This window comes from Panthera onca, chromosome F2, assembly GCF_046562875.1.
Source record: "Panthera onca isolate mPanOnc1 chromosome F2, mPanOnc1 haplotype 2, whole genome shotgun sequence".
Taxonomy (NCBI): domain Eukaryota; kingdom Metazoa; phylum Chordata; class Mammalia; order Carnivora; family Felidae; genus Panthera; species Panthera onca.
In genome coordinates, this window is record NC_138356.1 from 58,168,850 (window position 1) to 58,189,597 (window position 20,748).

Here is a 20,748-nt window from a genome sequence, read left to right on the forward strand (position 1 = left end):
TATGTCATTAGGGTTCAGGAAAATTTTCAGATATTGAGAATTTTCCATTTCACAAGAATTTAAATAATTCACTTCAAAAAATATTCATAAAAATACATTTTGAGCAGTTATACTGTTATCTATTTTAATTTTCTCAATAGTTTTTGTATTCTTCACTCCTTTTAAATATAAAAAACATCACTATTTTAAGTAAAATAATTTTTTCTTAAAATGGGATGGAATAGAGTTGTGTATAATAGTGTTGCATATTATGTAACTCATTATTCATGTGATACCTACTTATTTCACCGAATTCACTATACAAAAAACAGTAACTTTTTGTTAGTTGTAGACAGTGTGGTTTCCACAGAGCAGCTTAAAGTGATCATTTCAGATTATAAAATATAACAGGGTCATGGTTTGTGGTAATTACAAAAAGGTGACTTTACTGGTTGGAAAAAATTGCAAAAGGTCCCCCTTATTATGAATGTATTGTAAAATATGTCTTCTTTCCCCACACTGACATAGTACCCTGGGTTGGGGTAGGGGCATGACCTTGGCTGAAGTAACACAGGCTGGATTGCTGGCTCCAGGGCCTGACAACTTTGTGCAGTGTACAAAACTGACTATGTTGGTGATGGCCCAAGTTACATCATGTCACATCAATACTTAAAACTTTCTGATGGCCTTTAGTTCACTCAAAAAAACCCAAAAAACCAAAAAAACAAAACAAAACAAAACAACAAAAAACAGTCTTTAAAGTGGTCTGCCAGACTCTAGTGGCCTTGCCCTATTACATCACTTCTCAGGCCTCATTGTGTACTCATCTTCACACGCATGATCCAGAATTAGGATATTGCACTTGTTGTTCTTTTTCCTTGGAAATCTGTCACTTCCATCATCTCTTCCCAGCTCTCTCTGATTCCATTCAACTTGGCCCTGCCATTTAGAATGGCAAATTTGAGTGACATCATCATGGCAGAATAAAATTTTTCTACTCTCTTCCCCTAAAGAACACTGATTTAGATAATTGTCCAAGGATGAGAGACCATTTGTAGAAGTCCAAGAATCCAGCAGAGGTGTTCCAGCACATCACTGAAGCAAAAAAATTTAAGATTGGATGCATTAAAGATGATAACAGGAATAGTTTCACGTTATCTGTGTTATTCTTTCCTCAAGATAACACAGCTGAGCCTTCTCAGCCTTTGATTTCTTTCATGGGAGAAGTGAGAATATGTGAGTGAAAGCCCAGATGTCCCCAGAATATTTGGGGACAGAGATCAGCTGGGAGCTTGGAAGATATGGCTCTCAGAGGCCACAGAGGTAGGTAGAGTCTACTTATTGCATCATGGACTCCATCAGGAAGCCTTCCCATGAGCTGCTCAGGATGCCTCACCTACAGATGTTCCACCTGACCCGTGCACCTGCAGCACTCCTCACACCTCCACCAAACTGACCCACAAACCATGATAAATTCTCTGTGTGTGCTTCTGATGGCACTGAGGGCAAGTCTTTGCATATGGCTAGTGAATATATGCAGGAAGCTGCTTTCCTTTCAGGCCTGGGAGAAATTATTAAAATGAGCACTTAGCCCCACCCTGCAGAAAGCAAAAGTGAGGCTGTCATCACCTGGCCTTGCTTTGAAAAATTGAGAGAAGGTACACAAGAATAAGAATTTCACCACAAGAGAGAACAAGAAGAGTAGGGAAACAAATGCAGTTGAGAACATTAGAAGGAATGGACCAAGCAGAAGAAAGAACCTCTGATGTAGAAGACAGGTCCTTTGAAATTATCCAGCGAAGAACAAAGAAAAAAGAATGAAATGAGTGAAGAAAGCCTATATAAACTATGGGATACCTTACGTGACATATAAATATATATATATACATATATATACATATATATGTATATATATATATATCCAAAAGAAAAAAGGAAAAACTTATTTAAATATTATTTTTTAATGTTTTAACTGTTTTATTTATTTTTGAGAGAGAGAGAGAGAGAGAGTGCGAGTAGGGGAGTGGCAGAGAGAGAGGGAGACACAGAATCTGAAGCAGACTCCAGTCTCTGAAACTGTCAGCATAGAGTCCAACACAGGGCTCGAACCCATGAACCATGAGATCATGACCTAAGCTGAACTTGGACACTTAAATGACTGAGCCATTCAGGTGCCCAAGGAAATAGCTTATTTAAAGAAGTACTGGCTGAGAACTTCCCAAATCTGAGGAGAAATTTTGACACCCAAGTTCATGAAGCTAATAGGTAATTTTAAAATTTCAACCTCAAACAGCATTTCTCTGAGACACAGAATAAAACTGTATAAATCAAAGAAAAGGAATTTTAAAGCAGCAAATAAAAAAATCCTCATACAAAAGGATACCCACATTGGGGTGCCTGGGTGGCTCAGTCAGTTAAGCGTCCGATTTCGGCTCAGGTCATGATCTTGCAGCTCGTGAGTTCGAGCCCCGCATCTGGCTCTGCGCTGACAGCTCAGAGCCTGGAGCTTGCTTTGGATTCTGACTCCCTGTCTCTCTGCCCCTTCCCTGCTCATACTCTGTCTCTCCCTGTCTCAAAAATAAATAAACATTAAAAAAATTTTTTTAAAGGATACCCACATAAAGCTATCAGTAGATTACACAGCACAAGTCTTGAAGACCAGGAGAGAGTGGAATGATAAATGCCAAGTGCTGAAAGAAAACAAAGCAGAACAAAAACAAAACCAAAAAAACCTGCTAACCCAAGAATACTATACTAGGCAGTTATCTTTCAGATAAAGGGACATAAAGATGTCCCCAAGGAAACAAAACCTGAGATGTTTACCACTACACCTGGCTTACAAGGAGTTCTGAAAAGAGTTCTTCAAACTGAAATGAAAGGATGCTAATTAGTAACATGAAGAATTACGAAAATGCACAACATTCTGCAAAACATAAGTATATAGTTAAATTTATAATACTTTAATATTGTAAAATGGTTTTACCAGTGTAAAGACTTAATTCTCATCTCTAATTAAGAGTTAACTGTAGTAAAAGGTAACGGACCAAAGTATTACAAATAAATATAGTTGCAATGATTTGTTAATGGATATGTAATATTAACACCTCTGCTACTCCCTGTGGTTTGTGTGTGTGTGCCCGGGGGGGTGGGGGGGGGGCGGCTTGTGACATCAAAAACATAAAACGCTGGGGAGGGGATTGAAAGGATAGAGTGTTTATATGCAACTGAAGTTGTCATTAGCTTAAAATACACTACTGTGTGTATAAGATATTTTAAGTAAGCCACATAGTAATTAATCAGAAAGCAAAAACCTACAGTTGATACACTAAAGATAAAGAGAAGGGAATCAAAACATACCACTATGGAAAATTTTCAATTCACAAAGGAAGACAAAAGAGAGAGGATCAAAGGAATTACAAAAAAGCCAGTAACAGTTAACAGAACAACAGTCCTAAGTACTTAGCTACCAACAATTATTTTAAATAATGGATTAAATTCTCAAAGCACAAGGCATAGAGTGGCTGAATGTGTAAAAAAGAAGACCCAACTGTATGCTGACTACAACAAATATACTCAGTTTAAAAATACACATAAACTTAAGGTGAAGCAATAGAAAAAAGTATTCTCTGGGAATGGAAACCAAAAGAGACCAAGGTTAGCTATTTTTATATTAGATTAAAATGGAGGTTAAGTCAAAACTGTAGTAAGAGGCAAACAAGGTCATTTATAATGATAAAAGAGTAAATACATCAAGAACATATAACAATGGTAAATATATACACAATCTCTGAGTACCTAAATATATTAAGCAAATATAACAGATCTGAAAGGAGACATATACTACAACACAATAATAGTAGGAGACTTCATTACTCACTTTCAACAATAGATATTCAGACAGAAAAACGTTAAGGAAATACTGGACTTGACCTATACTTTAGATCAAATGGAGCGACCAGACATACAGAGAACACTCCATCCAATGGCAGAATACACATTCTTCTCAAGCATACATGAGATACTCTCTAAGACAGATAATAGGTTAAGTCACAAAACAAGTCAATAAATTAAAAAAACATGAAGATCATATTAAGTATGTTTTTCAAATAAAATAATATGAAACTAGAATTCAATAACAGGAGCAATGCTGGAAAATTTACAAATAAGTGTAGCACACTCCTGAAAAATTGATGGGTCAGGAAGAAATCAAAAGGGAAATTTAAAAAATCTTGAAACAAACAAAAATGGAATCACAGTATACCAAAACTTATGACCTAAAGCATAAGCAGTACTAAGAGGAAGTCATAGTGACAAATGCCTACATTAAGAAAGAAGATCTCATATAAACAACCTAAATTTACATCTCAAGGAACTAGAAGAAGAAAAACAAAGCAAGCCCAAAGACTATCAGAAGGAAGAAAATAACAAATTTCATAAGATAAATAAATGAAGGGCTCCTGGGTGGCTCAGTGGGTTGAGCGTCTGACTCTTGATATCAGCTCGTGTCATGATCACATGGTTCATGGGATCAAGTACCACATTATGTGCTGTGCTGAGTGTAGCCTGCTTGGGATTCTCTTCTCCTTCTCCTACTACCCCTTCCTTGCTGAAACTCACTCACTCTCTCTCTCAAAATAAAGAAATAAACATTAAAAATGAAATAGACTAGAAGCACAACAGAAAAGATCAACAAAACTTAGAATAAAACTTAGGTTTCCTGAAAAGATAAACAGAATTGACCAAACTTTAGTTGGACTAAGAAAAAAAAGCAAAAATTCAAATAAAATCAGAAATGAATAAGGAAACATTATAATCAATACCACAGAAATTCTAAAGATTGTAAGAAACTATTATGAACCATTATTCCCCAAATAATTGGATAACCTAGAATAAAATTTCTGAATAAAAGCCCATAATGGGATGGTTTCACTGGTGAAATCTACCAAGCATATTAAGAATTAAAGCAAAACCTTTTATACTCTTCCAAAAATTTGAAGAGGAGGGAACACTTCCAGATTTTATGAGGTCACCATTACTCTGCTATCAAAGCCAGATAAGGATACCATAAGAAAAGAAAACTACAGGCCAATAACCCATATGAATATAGATGCAAAAATCTCAACAAAATAGGAATTTAGCAAACTAAATTCAAAGGCACATTAAAAGGATTATACACCATGATTTATCCCTGGGATGCAAAGGTATTTTCATATATAGAAATTAATCAGTGTGTTACACCACATTAATATCATGAAAGATAAAAATTTATAATCATTTCAGTAGATACAGAAAAATCCATTTGACAAAATTTAACATGTACTCCATGATAAACATTATTAACAAATTAGATATAAACATAGAATAGACATAACTCAAATAATAAAGGACAACCCCACAGCTAATGTCATACTCAATGATGAAAAGTTTTCCTCTAAGTTGTGAACAAAACAAGGTTGTCCACTCTTACCACTTGTATTCAATATAATATTGGAAGTCCTAGACAGAGCAATAAGGTAAGAAACATAAATAAAAGGCATCCAAATATGGAAGGAAAATGTAAACCTGTCTTTGCATATGATAATGATCTTATAAACCGAAAATCCTATAGACCCCATCACCCTGTTAGAACTAATAAACTAATTCAGTAATGTTTCAGATAATAAAAAGTCAGTTGCATATGTATACCCTAAAAATGAACTCTATGAAAAAGCAATAAAGGAAACAATAGCTTTACCCTAGCATCAAAAACAATAAAATACTTTGGAACCAATTTAACCAAGGAAGTGAAATACTTGTACACAAAAACTATAACTTTGATGAAAAGAAAAATTATAGAAGATACAAATAATTGGAAAGCTATCCCTTGTTCATGGATCAGAAGAATTGGTATTATTAAAATGTCCATAATACCCAGAGTTCTTCCATCTCAAAATTCCAATGGCATTTTTCAGAGAAATAGGAAAAAAAAATCTTCAATGTGTATAACCCACAAAAGACCCTGAATTGCCAAAGCAATCCAGTAAGAACTATAAGAAGAATAAAGCTTAAGCTTCCAGATTTTGAACTTGCAAAGCTACAGTCACTAAAACAATAAGGAACTGGCAAAAACAAAACACACACACACACACACACACACACACACAAACAGACACATAGACCAATGGAATAGAATTAGAGAGTCAAGGAAGAAACCAACCCCCACACACAACCAAGTAATACTGGTAAGTGAGCCAAAAATAACCAATGGGGAAAAGATAGTCTCTTTAATAAACTGTTCTAGGGAAACTGGATAAACATATGCAAAAGAATGAATTAGATCCCTTTCTTATTCCCAAATAATCCGATCAAAAATGGTCAGAGGAGGGGTGCCTGGGTGGCTCAGTCTGTTGAGCCTTTGACTTCGACTAAGGTCATGATCTCAGGGTTTGTGGGTTTGAGCCCTTCATTGGGCAGTGTGTGGACAAAAAAAAATGGGCAGATGACTTGAATAAACAATTTGTCAAATAAGTCACACAGTGCTCCATAGATAAATGAAAAGTTACTTGATATCACTAAATCATCAGAGAAATGCAAATCAAAACTACAATGAAATATCACCTCACACCTGTTGAAATGATTATTATCAAAAAAGACAAGAGATAACAAGTGTTAGTGAGGATGCCAAAGAAAGGGAACACTTGGGCACTGTTGGTGGAAATGTAAATTTGTTCAGCCACTATGGAAAACACCATGGATATTCTTCAAAAAATTCAAAATAGAACTACCATGTGATCTAATTTTCCACTTCTAGATACATGTCCAAAGGAAATGAAGTCACTATCTTGAAAAGATTACATTATCATGTTCATTGCAGCTTTGTTTACAATAGTTAAGAGGTGGAAACAACCTAAGCATCCAAGGATGGATGAGAAGTCCACCAGTAATACTATACAATATCACTTATATGTGAATTCTAAAAAAGCCAAATTCAGAGAAAGAGAGTAAAATGTTTCCAGGGATGGGGGTTGGGAAAATGTGAAGATTTTGGTCAAATGTTACAAGTTAACAGTTATAAGATGAAAAGTCCTGGGCATCTAATGTATATCATGTTGATTATAGTTAACAGTAGTGCATTTATATACTTGACATTTGCTAAGAGAACAAATCATAAATATTCTCACCACACACGGTAATTATGTGAGATGATAGAGGTGTTAACCTTATTGTGGTAATCATTTCACTATATCTATATCTATACCTATATATCTATATCTTTATACCTATATCTATATTATATCTATATTAATATCTATCTCTCTATATATCTCAAATTATCATGTTGTACACCTTAATCTTACAAGATGTTATATGTCAGTTATTTCCATTAAACTGGAAAAAATTGAAGTCAACTCTCCCAACACTACCTCTCCCCCTCAGCTGGATTTCTGTTACTGTACCGCAGTTGTTTATATTTACTGCCTACCTTCCCCAGTAAGAGTTTTTATATGTTCACACTTACCTGAATTATATATACCTTTTACTTTTAACATTATTAGCATTCATGAAAATTCTTGTAATTTAAGAAGATAAAATTCATGTCATGGGTATTTCTACACTATGACTATGACTTTATGATAACTACCTCCTTTTTTCAATGACTTTAGAAGTTATTTATTTAGAAAATTAAGCATTTTTAAAACTTAACTTTTTAATGTTTATTTATTTTTGAAGAGAGAAAGAGAGAGGAGGAGGAGGAGGGGCTGAGAGAGAGGAAGAGAAAGAATTCCAAGCAGGCTCCTCGGTTCAGAGCCCGATGTGGGGTTGAACTCCTAAACCATGAGATCACGAGCTGAGCCAAAACTAAGAGTCGGGCACTTAATCCACTGAGCCATCCAGTCATCCCAAAACTTAACTTTGTTTTTTAATTTTTTTTTCAACGTTTTTTATTTATTTTTGGGACAGAGAGAGACAGAGCATGAACGGGGGAGGGGCAGAGAGAGAGGGAGACACAGAATCGGAAACAGGCTCCAGGCTCCGAACCATCAGCCTAGAGCCTGACGCGGGGCTCGAACTCACGGACCGCGAGATCGTGACCTGGCTGAAGTCGGACACTTAACCGACTGCGCCACCCAGGTGCCCCTAACTTTGTTTTTTAACAGTAAAATAAAAAGTGTGAATAGGAGCATTTTGACAATGTGACCTATGTTGTCTGTTGACTGGTCCCAGCATTCTTCATGTCACCTTCTACAACTGAGGTTGGAACAAAATGCTGTTTTTCTGTAATACTTTTTACCTAGGGATGGTGATATGAGGTTGTTATCTCAGTTAAAGCTAATGCTGTTATCTGAATTACTTATGAAAGAAAAAAAAAACATATCTCGTAGTAGGAGAATAATTAAATGAATTATAGTATAATTAAATGTAAGCATCTGATAATTTGATGCTAACAAAAATTCTAGTCACATGTGAAGTGGATGTATTTTAATGTAGGGAGATTGAATAAGGACATAAATAGCATAAGTAGGATGACCCTGAACATATAAATACATCTCATAGGATTAAAATGATTTTTTAAATTTTTGGCATAATTTTCTTATTTAGAAAATACGGTATTCACATAAAAAGTAAAGAAAGCTAAGAATTACTTTCATGCATCAAGTAAACCAAATTGTTTCAAATACACCAGCCTCTTAATGGAGACCTATGAAGAAATTCTCTAATGGTGTGTTGCTTCAAGTACTACATTTAGCCTGCAATATCAATTTTTATTTAATAAATTAAAAATTCACAGGATAACAAACAGGATCATCAAAAATTGGAGTGTTAGATAATATTTTGAACGTATGAAATTGTGTTTGTCAAATCCAATGTGCCTCTCTATTTATACAAGCAAGAATGACAAGACCTACAAAGCATCTTTTCTGCATTATTGCAAGGCAAGTATAACAAGCCATTACAAAGTATCTATTGGAGCTCATGGAAAATAACAAAATATAAGTATCAATTTCCGAAAGATAGAGAACAGCAGACATACCCTAATGGCATGTATTAAGTGAGAACGAGAGAAACAAAAAGCAAGAAAACGTGAGTGAAACAGACAGACACAAAAATAAATCAAACTGCCAGCAGCAGTTTCAGCTTCTAATCAAACAGCAGACATTGTATATAAACAGTCTGGAAGATGCTGTAGGTTACACACTGGGTTTTTTTCTCCCTAGTCTTGCTATTTAAAATCAGCTGTAACATTAGGTTTAAGCATGAACACCAGTGGATACATTATGCATCCAACTGTGAGCAAAATGGCATAGAGTACATATTAGAGGAGAATCTATAAAACAAATACCATGAATAAGTTTGTAATTTATTTTTTGGTTTGTATCTTTATATGTTATGTATGTTTAAAAATATTGGTTTTTATTATTTATCTTATTTGTTAAATTTTGTCAAAGGAAAAATAGACTTTATATCAATACATAAACCATGGAAATTATATATATTATTTGTGAATTATATATTTGAATTTTGTTTCTTTTTTTAACAAGCTTAAGCTCTGAACTGAGACAATTCTGGGTTATAGTGATGATCCTCCCTCTTGCTACTTTCAACAATTAACCTTGGGCAAGTAATGTAAGACTCATTTTGCTAATTGTAAAACATTGATGATAGAAATCTTTCCACATTGTTTGAGAAGTTAAATAATATAATGAATACAAAATACTTAGTAGTGTCCGGTACGGGTACTTAATAAATACTAAGGGTTAGACTTACAGAGCATTCATTACATTGTAGTACACATAGAATCTCTGCAAATTAAATGCTATTATTCCCATTTACAAATTGGGAAAAAATGAATGAGAAGAAAAAAACTGATTTTCCCCATCTGACAAGGTCTTTTAACTTCCCAGAGGCCACAATTATTTCTTTTAAAAAAAGGAGCAGAGATAAAATAAAAATGTGTTTTCTCATTTTCAAGGGGATCTGGAGAGAATAGACACTTAGGCAAACCATACTATCAGCGATTTTATAGTTAGAAACTACCAGATAGCACTGAGCGCGCTTCATTTCTTTTTTATATTTACACCAATTACATATTACATGCTGCTGCTGTAAAGAAAATATACACAAGTCTTTGTCATTTTATTTTTATGTACATCATTTTAGCAGGCTGGAAACTCTAAGAATTACCTTTGTTACTCTCTTTTAGCCTGTAATCTGATTGGATGTATATAGATGACAGCAGATACCTACCCGCCTCACCCACACACTCTCTAGTGTACATAGTGCTGTCTTTCTATTGTGACTCAGTGCTGTGTCATTAACAGAAGGCATTGCGTTTTTAATGATATTGGCCATGATGATGAAATAACTCTGTGAGACATGTCAGCTTTTCTGTATATTCTTAAACAGATATTAAAAGACTTTGTGTAAAGGGAAGAAGAAATTGGAAATACTCGGTAAATGGATGTATAGAAAAAAGCAAACAAAACCAAACCCTCATCAGTAACCAATTTAGTGACCTTTTCTTTGCATAGTCATGCTGTTTGAAACAACTGAGGCATTTTTAACTATCATTCTGAGTGCACACATAGCCAAGTATGTAAAGACTCTTTAATCTTAGAGTTTATTGACTTAGATTATTTTGGATTAGAAGTTCAAAAACAGTTTACTACAGTTAAACATAATTACACACATTAGTTAAAATCTAGGACTAGATGAGATATGTTATATCTGGTAGTTTGAACTTGGTTGAATTAGAGTTGATCTATATTTAAAAGGAGTTTTTGCTAAGACAGCAAAAATTTCTCACATATTTAGATACTCTATTTTTCAAAAAGAAATTTTGAAGAATCACTTAAATGACAGGGTGCCAGCTAATGTCCACACCTGTTTTATCGAGTAGCTTATAAATAAATAATTTCCTTTGTATGGACAAATGTAAATTTCCCAGTTGGTGACATTAAAGGGCCGACTTTTCAGATATTTAGATTTTATAAACCATACATATTTTATAAAATTAATGTCTTTTTATATGAATATTGATTTTTAAGTATTTCTGCATATTGTATATTAAAATTGGGTAGCCACATTACATGGTATGCTTTCACTTTTATCAAAAGTTATGCCCATAAGTAATGACACCTGAAAATAAGCACTTAACAAAAATAAAATACCTTTAACCAATCTAAAAAGGTCACAATTCAATTTACATTCACTTTTTTGAGAGATAATATTAATATAGTATTATGAAGTCAGAGACACTGAACTAATTTGTTCATGAGATGATATATTTCCAAATTAACAATAATTAAATAGTGAATATGACTTTAATACAATTGTACCACAAATGTTAAGCACCCTGTGTGAAATAACATTTTACCCATAACATATTTCCCTCCATTCTTCCATTCAAATCACACTAACCTTGTCCTAAAGTTTGTAGGATGAGGATGTCCATCATATAAGGATAAGTAGTCATATTCTTCTTCTAGAGCAAATGACTGAAAAACAATTTGTATTCTATTTCGTTCTTCTGCTATTATTACCCATGTACAGTTTGCACCATTTGGATATCCATATGGAAAACCAGGGCTTTCTATAGTGCCATTAAGTCCTTTTAAAGTTCCACCACATGTATAAATAAATCCTGCAACAAAAGACAAATAAACAGATATTAATATTATATAAAGCACAAACAATTCAGGAGATAGATAATTTTGAAAAAGCCTTTTGTTTTTCCAAGACCTATGTTAACATAATTTTGTAAATGGCAAGAGCTAGGTGAATTACCTAATTTTATTTTTTTAAAAGATAAGACATAACAAACAAAATATTAAAAAATTTGCCATTTATCATGCATCTTGTGGCTAGTAATTATAAACCAGTCAATGAAGTAAAATTCTCCACACATCATTATCCATTTCGTGATCCAACAGAAAAAGTCTTGAACATGATACCTTCCCTGAAGTAGTTTCCAGTCTAATTTTAGAAAACTATAAACAACATTAAAAATTTAATGATTTTAGCATGCATTTTGGGTCTTAAAAATTAACTCCACTTTGGGGCGCCTGGATGGCTCAGTCGGTTGAGCGGCCGACTTCGGCTCAGGTCACGATCTCACAGTCTGTGAGTTCGAGCCCCGCGTCGGGCTCTGTGCTGACAGCTCAGAGCCTGGAGCCTGTTTCAGATTCTGTGTCTCCCTCTCTCTGACCCTCCCCCGTTCATGCTCTGTCTTTCTCTGTCTCAAAAACAAATAAACGTTAAAAAAAAATTAACTCCACTTTTTCTTGGTGTAGCATGCTAAGTTTTTTTTAATGTTTATTTATTTTTGAGAGAGAGAGAATGGAGGAGGGGCAGAGAAGTGGGGGGCAAAGGATCTTCAGCGGGCTTTGTGCTAACAGAGAGCCTGATGTGGGGCTTGAACTCAGGAACCGCAATATCATGATTTGAGCCAAAGTTGGACACTTGATCGACTGAGCCACCCAGGTGCCCCAGCATGCTAACTTTTTTCTGTCCATATCTCTAGCATGTAGCCAGTGTGCCTTAGGAAAATCCTTCCCACCCTTGTACCAGGAGGATAAATGGTTCAGATCTAAAAAAACACTCTATGTAATCATTCAATCTTTGACCAGCATAGCTGGCTCAAGTTTAAACACAATCCTTAGCTAACCGTATCTGAGTGAAACCTAATGTTGGGGAGAAAATATATTGAAAATTTGAATCCTGGGCAACAGACAGCAGCCATCTTAAAAACTTCTATAATTCTATAGGAGTTCTAATTTTATGGAAGATATAAATTTTTGATAACTTGACTCTTGGAGACACCTAGAAAACTGAATATGTTTCTCAAGAAATTATGAATATGTACTAGTCTGTAGTCATATTGGGTAATGTTTAACTCTAAATTTTTTTTTTCATGAACTTCTATACTTTATTTTTTTTCAATATATGAAGTTTATTGTCAAATTGGTTTCCATACAACACCCAGTGCTCATCCCAAAAGGTGCCCTCCTCAATACCCATCACCCACCCTCCCCTCCCTCCCAACCCCATCAACCCTCAGTTTCTTCTCAGTTTTAAGAGTCTCTTATGCTTTGGCTCTCTCCCACTCTAACCTCTTTTTTTTTTTTCCCTTCCCCTCCCCCATGGGTTTCTGTTAAGTTTCTCAGGATCCACATAAGAGTGAAAACATATGGTATTTGTCTTTCTCTGTGTGGCTTATTTCACTTAGCATCACACTCTCCAGTTCCATCCATGTTGCTACAAAAGGCCATATTTCATTCTTTCTCATTGCCCTGTAGTACTCCATTGTGTATATAAACCACAATTTCTTTATCCATTCATCAGTTGATGGACATTTAGGCTCTTTCCATAATTTGGCTATTGTTGAGAGTGCTGCTATAAACATTGGGGTACAAGTGCCCCTATGCATCAGTACTCCTGTATCCCTTGGGTAAATTCCTAGCAGTGCTATTCCTGGGTCATAGGGTAGGTCTATTTTTAATTTTCTGAGGAACCTCCACACTGCTTTCCAGAGTGGCTGCCCCAATTTGCATTCTCACCAACAGTGCAAGAGGGTTCCCGTTTCTCCACATCCTCTCCAGCATCTATAGTCTCCTGATTTGTTCATTTTGGCCACTCTGACTGGCGTGAGGTGATATCTGAATGTGGTTTTGATTTGTATTTCCCTGATAAGGAGCGACGTTGAACATCTTTTCATGTGCCTGTTGGCCATCCGGATGTCTTCTTTAGAGAAGTGTCTATTCATGTTTTCTGCCCATTTCTTCACTGGGTTATTTGTTTTTCGGGTGTGGAGTTTGGTGAGCTCTTGATAGATTTTGGATCCTAGCCCTTTGTCCGATATGTCATTTGCAAATATCTTTTCCCATTCCGTTGGTTGCCTTTTAGTTTTGTTGGTTGTTTCCTTTGCTGTGCAGAAGCTTTTTATCTTCATAAGGTCCCAGTAATTCACTTTTGCTTTTAATTCCCTTGCCTTTGGGGATGTGTCGAGTAAGAGATTGCTACGGCTGAGGTCAGAGAGGTCTTTTCCTGTTTTCTCCTCTAGGGTTTTGATGGCTTCCTGTCTCACATTCAGGTCCTTTATCCTTTTGAATTTATTTTTGTGAATGGTGTGAGAAAGTGGTCTAGTTTCAACTTTCTGCATGTTGCTGTCCAGTTCTCCCAGCACCATTTGTTAAAGAGACTGTCCTTTTTCCATTGGATGTTCTTTCCTGCTTTGTCGAAGATTAGTTGGCTATATGCTTGTGGGCCTATTAACTCTAAAATTTATACAATGCTAGCAGTGAATCTAGACTAGTCTTCAGTCGATTAAAGCTTGGATCCATGGTTGCAGAAGTTCTGATAAGAACTTCTTTGCTTTCATGTCATTTCCAAATCTGTGGGTTGTACATGAAGCTTATGTGCCATGAAGCTGTAAGTCCAAGATACTGAGCTAATTTGGGGGAGAGAACACTGTAGTACCCAAAGTGTATGTATTTGGAACTGTATATAGAAATACAGGAAATTTGGGGCTCCTCTCTCTGAGAAGGAAAGAGTATATGATATACAGGTCTGGATATTTTTGAAAAATAAGAGGAAACATGCATGAAAGATAGGAAGCCAAAGTTGTAGATTGTGGCAGACAGGGACTGATTTGGGATGATGTACATTCATTCCTCACTTTTTTTTCTCTTGGGTTTTTTTTAATTTTTACTTATTTATTTTGAGAGAGAAAGAGTTAGCAGGGGAGGGGCGGAAAAAGGGAGACAGAGAATGCCAAACAGGCTCTGCGCTGTCAGAACAGAGCAACATGGGGCTGAAAACCACAAACCATGAGATCATGAGATGATCTGAAATCAAGAGTTAGACATTCAATTGACTGAGCCACCTAGGCACCCCGTTCCTCAGTCTTTTCACAAGTGTACCTTGCTTTTGCTAGGGGATCTACTTCTCTACCAAACAAGTATGCTTTAGAGTAGCTGGTTCTACTGACTTCTAGTGGTGAGGCTCAGGGAGGGATTAATCCATATAACTCTATCCTCCTACCCATATTTACTTCAGGAATCCACTCTGATTATCTCCATTCATGGCTAAGTCTTAAACCTGGGATATTCAGTATTGATACAAAGTACTGTTCTTGGGATTTTTTTTTTTACTTTTAAAAGAAGTTGGATAAGGTAGAGGTGTTTAAAAAATCAATATTTGTGTGTATACATATATTTTTGCTCAGGCACCAAAAGTCAAATAGGGCATTTTATGATTTTCAAAAATAAAAAAAAAAAAAAAAAGAGAAAGGTCCCTTCTAAATTGCTTCTTGCAGAGCAATTACTTTGAAGCCTTAGGTTAATTAGCTATCACCCATTTCTATTAGTTTTCTGCCTGAACAGCTTCCAATTTGAACTTCATAACTAAATGCAAGCATGAATCCCTTTAGCTACAATCTGATCTATGGGCTGTTTTATATATTCTCAAGCCCCATAACCCTGATGGTTTTAGAAAAAGGACATATGTCCTGAAATAACATGCTCAGCTTTGTCCACTAATTCTCCAAGTCTCTGCTGATTCATACATTTCAGTTCCTTTCCTTTCCTTTTCTTGAGGCGAATTAAGAATTACACCTATTTTTAATTTTTATCTGTGTTCTTCATTTTATTTTCATTTTTGTTTCTACGTTTGATTAAACACCACATGATTCAGAATAACGAAGTGCATTTGCCAACAATATGTTTATAATTTCCACCTTCCACACCCCCCCCCCCCCCAAATCAGCTTAGTGTGTATCTTTCTAGACCATTTCTGGGCAAATGCAGATATATGCATATTTCTATGCCATATATATATAACAAATTGAGTCAGTCATATTCTGCATAATTTTCTGAATCTTTTTGTTTATATCTATACAGTATCACTTATAATCTTCTGGAATATAAGTATACTTATATTGTATACGTGTATACTTCTACAATCTTTCTTAATGATGACATAGCTATATGGCATATGGTATGCCTGTACTTTAATGTATTTAATGTATCTCTTATTGGCAGCTTTAGTCTTTGTGGTTTCAAAGGCACAAAGAACAACTTTGGATGCATATCCTAGTGCACATGTGTGATATATACTTAAGATAGAATTCCAGAAATGGGAGTGCTGGATTTTAAATTTAGGTAGACGCATCCAAACTATCCTCCATGAATGTGAAAATTTCTACTGCTATCACCAGGTTATGAAGTATTTTCAACTTCTAGCTTCAATTTTGGCAACACTAGATTTTTTACAAGGCAAAAAAAAAATTATCTTATTATTTTATTTGCATTTCTTCTGGTAACTATATATCAAATATCTTGTTCTTTGCTTCTCATTCATTCATAATTCTTTTATTAATTACCTTTCCATATCCTTCACTTATTTTTAATGGATACTGTACTATTTTTAGTTGTATTTTAGGATACAATTGCTTAGCTCTCTGGTTATTCATTGGTAATCCATATTTGCCTTTCATACATACATTTCTAAATTAAATTACTTTGATTATTCATTATAGCTCGTTGCTCTCATAATTTCACAACTCCTTTTTGCTGTTTATAGTACATGTGAAGCTTTGATGATATTTCTTCAACTTCTGTTCATCTATTCATCGTGTATGTCATGCCTTAGGGATAAAATGATTAAAAGGACATTATTCTAACCTGTCTTCAAGGAACGGACAAACTGCAACATGAGACAGCATGGAAATGCAAATCATTATTATTATAGAATATGGTAAGTGCTATGTTTGGGATAAGAACTTACTGCTGTGAGAATATATGGAAACAAAACTTAATCTAGGTAATTCAGTACATGTTTATGGAAAACCCATCTCAAAAATTGACATTGCAACATTCTATAGATTCAGTCTTCAACAGATTCTGAATGCCTTATGTTGTATTTTTCACACCTTAACTTTCCACTTAAAGAGTCCGTTTATACTTGAAAAATAACTAAAATTTGCATGATTTGGGTCACATAGTCAGCAAGAATTTGGTTAAGAATACAGATTTTTGAGCATCTTTTCATATATCTGGTGGCCATCTGGATGTCTTCTTTAGAAAAATGTGTATTCATGTCTTCTGCCCATTTCTTCACTGGATTATTTGTTTTTTGGGTGTTGAGTTTGAGAAATTTTTTATATTTTGGATACTAACCCTTTATCTTTTATGTCATTTGTAAATATCTTTTCCCACTCAGTTGGTTGCCTTTTAGTTTTGTTGATTGTTTCCTTTGCAATGCAGAAGTTTTTATCTTGATGAGGTACCAATAGTTGATTCTTGCTTTTATTTTCCTTGCCTTTGGAGACAGGCTGAGCAAGAAATTGCTGCTGCTGAGGTCTAAGAGGTTGTTGCCTGTTTTCTCCTCTAGGGTTTTGATGGTTTCCTGTCTCACGTTTAGGTCTTTCATCCATTTTGAGTTTATTTGAGAAGGGCACTTGGGATGAGCACTGGGTGTTGTATGTAAGCAATGAATCACGGGAATCTACCCCCCAAACCAAGAGCATGCTGTATACACTGTATGTTAGCCAACTTGATGATAAATTATATTTTAAAAAAAGAATACATATTTTTAAACTGTTCACCTGTTATTCTTTCATGTCATACTTTACCTTTTTTTGTACAGATAGAAACTATAATGATTCTACAGTATTTTATAATATTTTAAAATATATTTTGTTTTCTTTTATGCTAACCAAGATCTGTGGCATTACAAGAAACACACTTGTGTTTACCTTTCATTTTTTTCCACACTTGTGTTTATCTACTGCAATTGGGCTCTTGTGCCCAATTATATTGAATGACTTTTTTTTTATCACCTAGAGTTCACAATTTTATTGAAACACAGCATTTGTATGATAAAGCTTGTAAAGTAAAGAACTTAATGGTAGCAATTAACCTTTTTTTATTATAAGTAACACATAATATGAAGTCTATCCTCTTATCAATTTTGAAGTGTACAGTATTGCTAACTGCAGCACAATGCTGTACAACAAGCAGATCTCTAGAACTTTTTCATCTTGCATGAACGAAACACTATACCCAGTGAAAAATAAATCTTAATTTACCCATCTTTACACCATGCTACTTTCTTCTGCAGGAATTGGACTATTTAAGATACCTCACATAAGTAGATACATGCAGTATGTGCCCTTCTGTGACTAAACTATTTCACTTAAAGTGTCCTCAAGGTTCATCCATGTTGTAGTGTATGACAGGATTTCCTTATTTTTTTTAAAGCTGATTTCCATGGTAAATACATACCTCATTTTCTGTATCCATGTACCCTTCAATGGAAATTCAGATTGTTTCCATTTCTTGGCTACCATGAATAAAGTTGCAATGAATATAGGAGTGCAAATATCTCTTTGAGATCCTGATTTTAATTATTCTGGATAAATACCAGAATTGGGATGGTTGGATTATATTGTAGTTCTATTTTTGATTTTTTGAGTTCTATTTTTAATTTTATTTTAAACATTAAAAATTTTAATACTGTCTTACTTAGTACCTGCCCCACTACCAGTAAATATTTCATATCAGGTGAAGTGTGTGAGTGAGTGTGTGTGTGTGTGTGTGTGTGTGTATGCGTGTATGCATGGCTGGGTGGGCAGCTGTGTTTAAGTAATGAGTGAATTCTAAGTTGTCAAATCCATGTATGTGGAGTTGTTCATAGTATGCCCTTATTCTCCTTTTGATGTCGGTAGGGTCTGTAGTATATCCCCTCTTGTATTCCTAATATTAAAAATTCGTGTTTTTTTCTCATGTTTTCTTTGTCAGTCTTGCCAGTGCTTTGCCAATTCCATTGATCTTTTCAAAGAACAAGAATTTTGTTTCATTGATTTGTTTTTTCTCTATTACTTTCTCTACTCTGTTTTCAAATTTTCACCTTTCATTTTATCGTTTACTTTCTTCCATTTGTTCTTAATTTAGCTTTTTTCTTTTTCTTTGTTGTTAACATGGGAGTATATATTATTAAGTTGAGACTTTTCTCTTTTCCAAATGCATGCCTTTGATAGTATGTTTCTCAGTACTACCTTAGCTGTATCTCACACATTTTGATATGTCTGTATTTTCATTGTTTTCAGTTTAATGTATTTTTAAATTTCCTTTGAATTTTCCTTTTCAAGCCATGGCTATTATAGACAAACATTGTTTAGTTTTCAAATGTTTGGGGATTTTCTGTTAAGTTTGATAGTGATTTCTAGTTTGACTCCATTGTGATCAGAGAAAATACTCTAGATGATTTTAGTTCAAATTTATTTAAGTTTTATTGCCCAGGATATAATCTGCCTTAATATATGTTCCTTGGATATTTGAAAAAAAAATGTGTATTCCTTTTTTGTGAATAGAACCTTGTCTAAGTGTTGATTACATCTCATTAGTGGATACTTTTTAGTTCTTTCCTACCCTTGCTAACTTTCACCCACAGGCAAGGTGTCCTTTTTTCTAGCTGCCTACAAGACCTGTTTGTCTTCAGTTTAATTATAATGTACACGGTATGAATTTCTTTGTGCCTATCCAGTTAGGAGTTTACTTAGCTTTTTAACCTGTAGGTGTATGTCTCTTTCCAAATTTGGGAAATTTTCAGTCATTATTTCCTTAAAGTATTTCCTTAGCCCTATTCTCTCTCCTTTCATGACTCCAGTGACACATGCTAGATCCTTTATTTTATTCCCACAGGTCCTTGGTACTCTGTTCATTTTTAGTTTTTTTAGTCTACTTTCCTTCTGTTGTTTAGCTTAGGTAAATTTTTTCTACTTCAGTTTCTTGTTTTGTTGTTGTTGTTGTTGTTTTGTTTTGTTTTTTCTCTGTTCCCTCCATTCTCTGAGCCTACCCATTGATCTTTTCATTTCGGTTACTGTACCTTTTTGTGTGTGATATTTTTATTTGACTCTTCTTTTTATGTTTTATTTCTTTGTTGAGACTTTTATTTACTGACACTTAAATTTTTTATGTTTTAACTGTTTGCATTGTTTGTTGAATTTTTTTTATTGTGGCTTTATTTTTTTAAGTGTATTTATTTATTTTGAGAGAAACAGAGACAGTCCGAGTGGGGGAGGGGCAGATAGAATCTGAAGCAGCCTCTGCACTGCCAGCGCGGAGCCTGAAGTGGGACTCCAACCAAGGAACCAACTGTGAGGTAATGACCTGAGCTGAAACAAAGAGTCAGATGCTTAACTCACTGAGCCACCCAGGTGCCCCTTATTGTGACGGCTTTAAAATATTTGTCAGATAATTCTAAAATCTCTGTCATGTGGTGTTGGTATTCATTGCTTTTTTTCATTCAGTATGAGATCTTGTTGGCTTTTGGAAAATAAAAGATTTTTTTTCTTGCAACCTGGATAATTTCATTTATGTTATGAGATTCTGATTCTTATTTAAATCTTCTCTTTAACTGGCTTCTTCTGAGACTGTCCCAGCTAGGAAAGTGCTTGTGGATAGTACCTCAGTACAATCTGCTGGAAAGAGAAATCTATTTTCTGATCTGCCCATTAATAACTAAGGGAGTAGTAGTAGTATAAATACGTGATGCTGAACTTCCTTACCTACCCTAGTCCTCCCCTTTACCTCCCCTCTACCTCCCCTCTACCTCCCCTTTACCTGCACCACCCCAGCAGGAAGCAGTGAAGAACCCTGTTCTATGAAGTGGGTGTGGAAATCCAGATCCTTTAATATCAAGGTCAAGCCATTACAAACAGAGAGGATCCCTTTATGCAATTGTTCTCTCTTTCTTTTTTTTTTTTAATTTTTTTTATTTTTTTTTATT

The 20,748-nt window shown here is 34.8% G+C and overlaps 1 protein-coding gene across 2 annotated transcripts in view; it reads right to left on the bottom strand.

The window, feature by feature from the left end:
* The window catches only part of CSMD3 (CUB and Sushi multiple domains 3), a 1,245,616-nt gene that overhangs the window by 1,094,229 nt on the left and 130,639 nt on the right, over nucleotides 1-20,748 (bottom strand). For both annotated transcript variants that reach the window (XM_078441978.2, XM_078441977.2), the window contains exon 2: nucleotides 11,380-11,602. In XM_078441978.2, coding sequence (XP_078298104.1) covers nucleotides 11,380-11,602 — 223 coding nt within the window. The remainder of the gene's footprint in view (nucleotides 1-11,379; nucleotides 11,603-20,748) is intronic.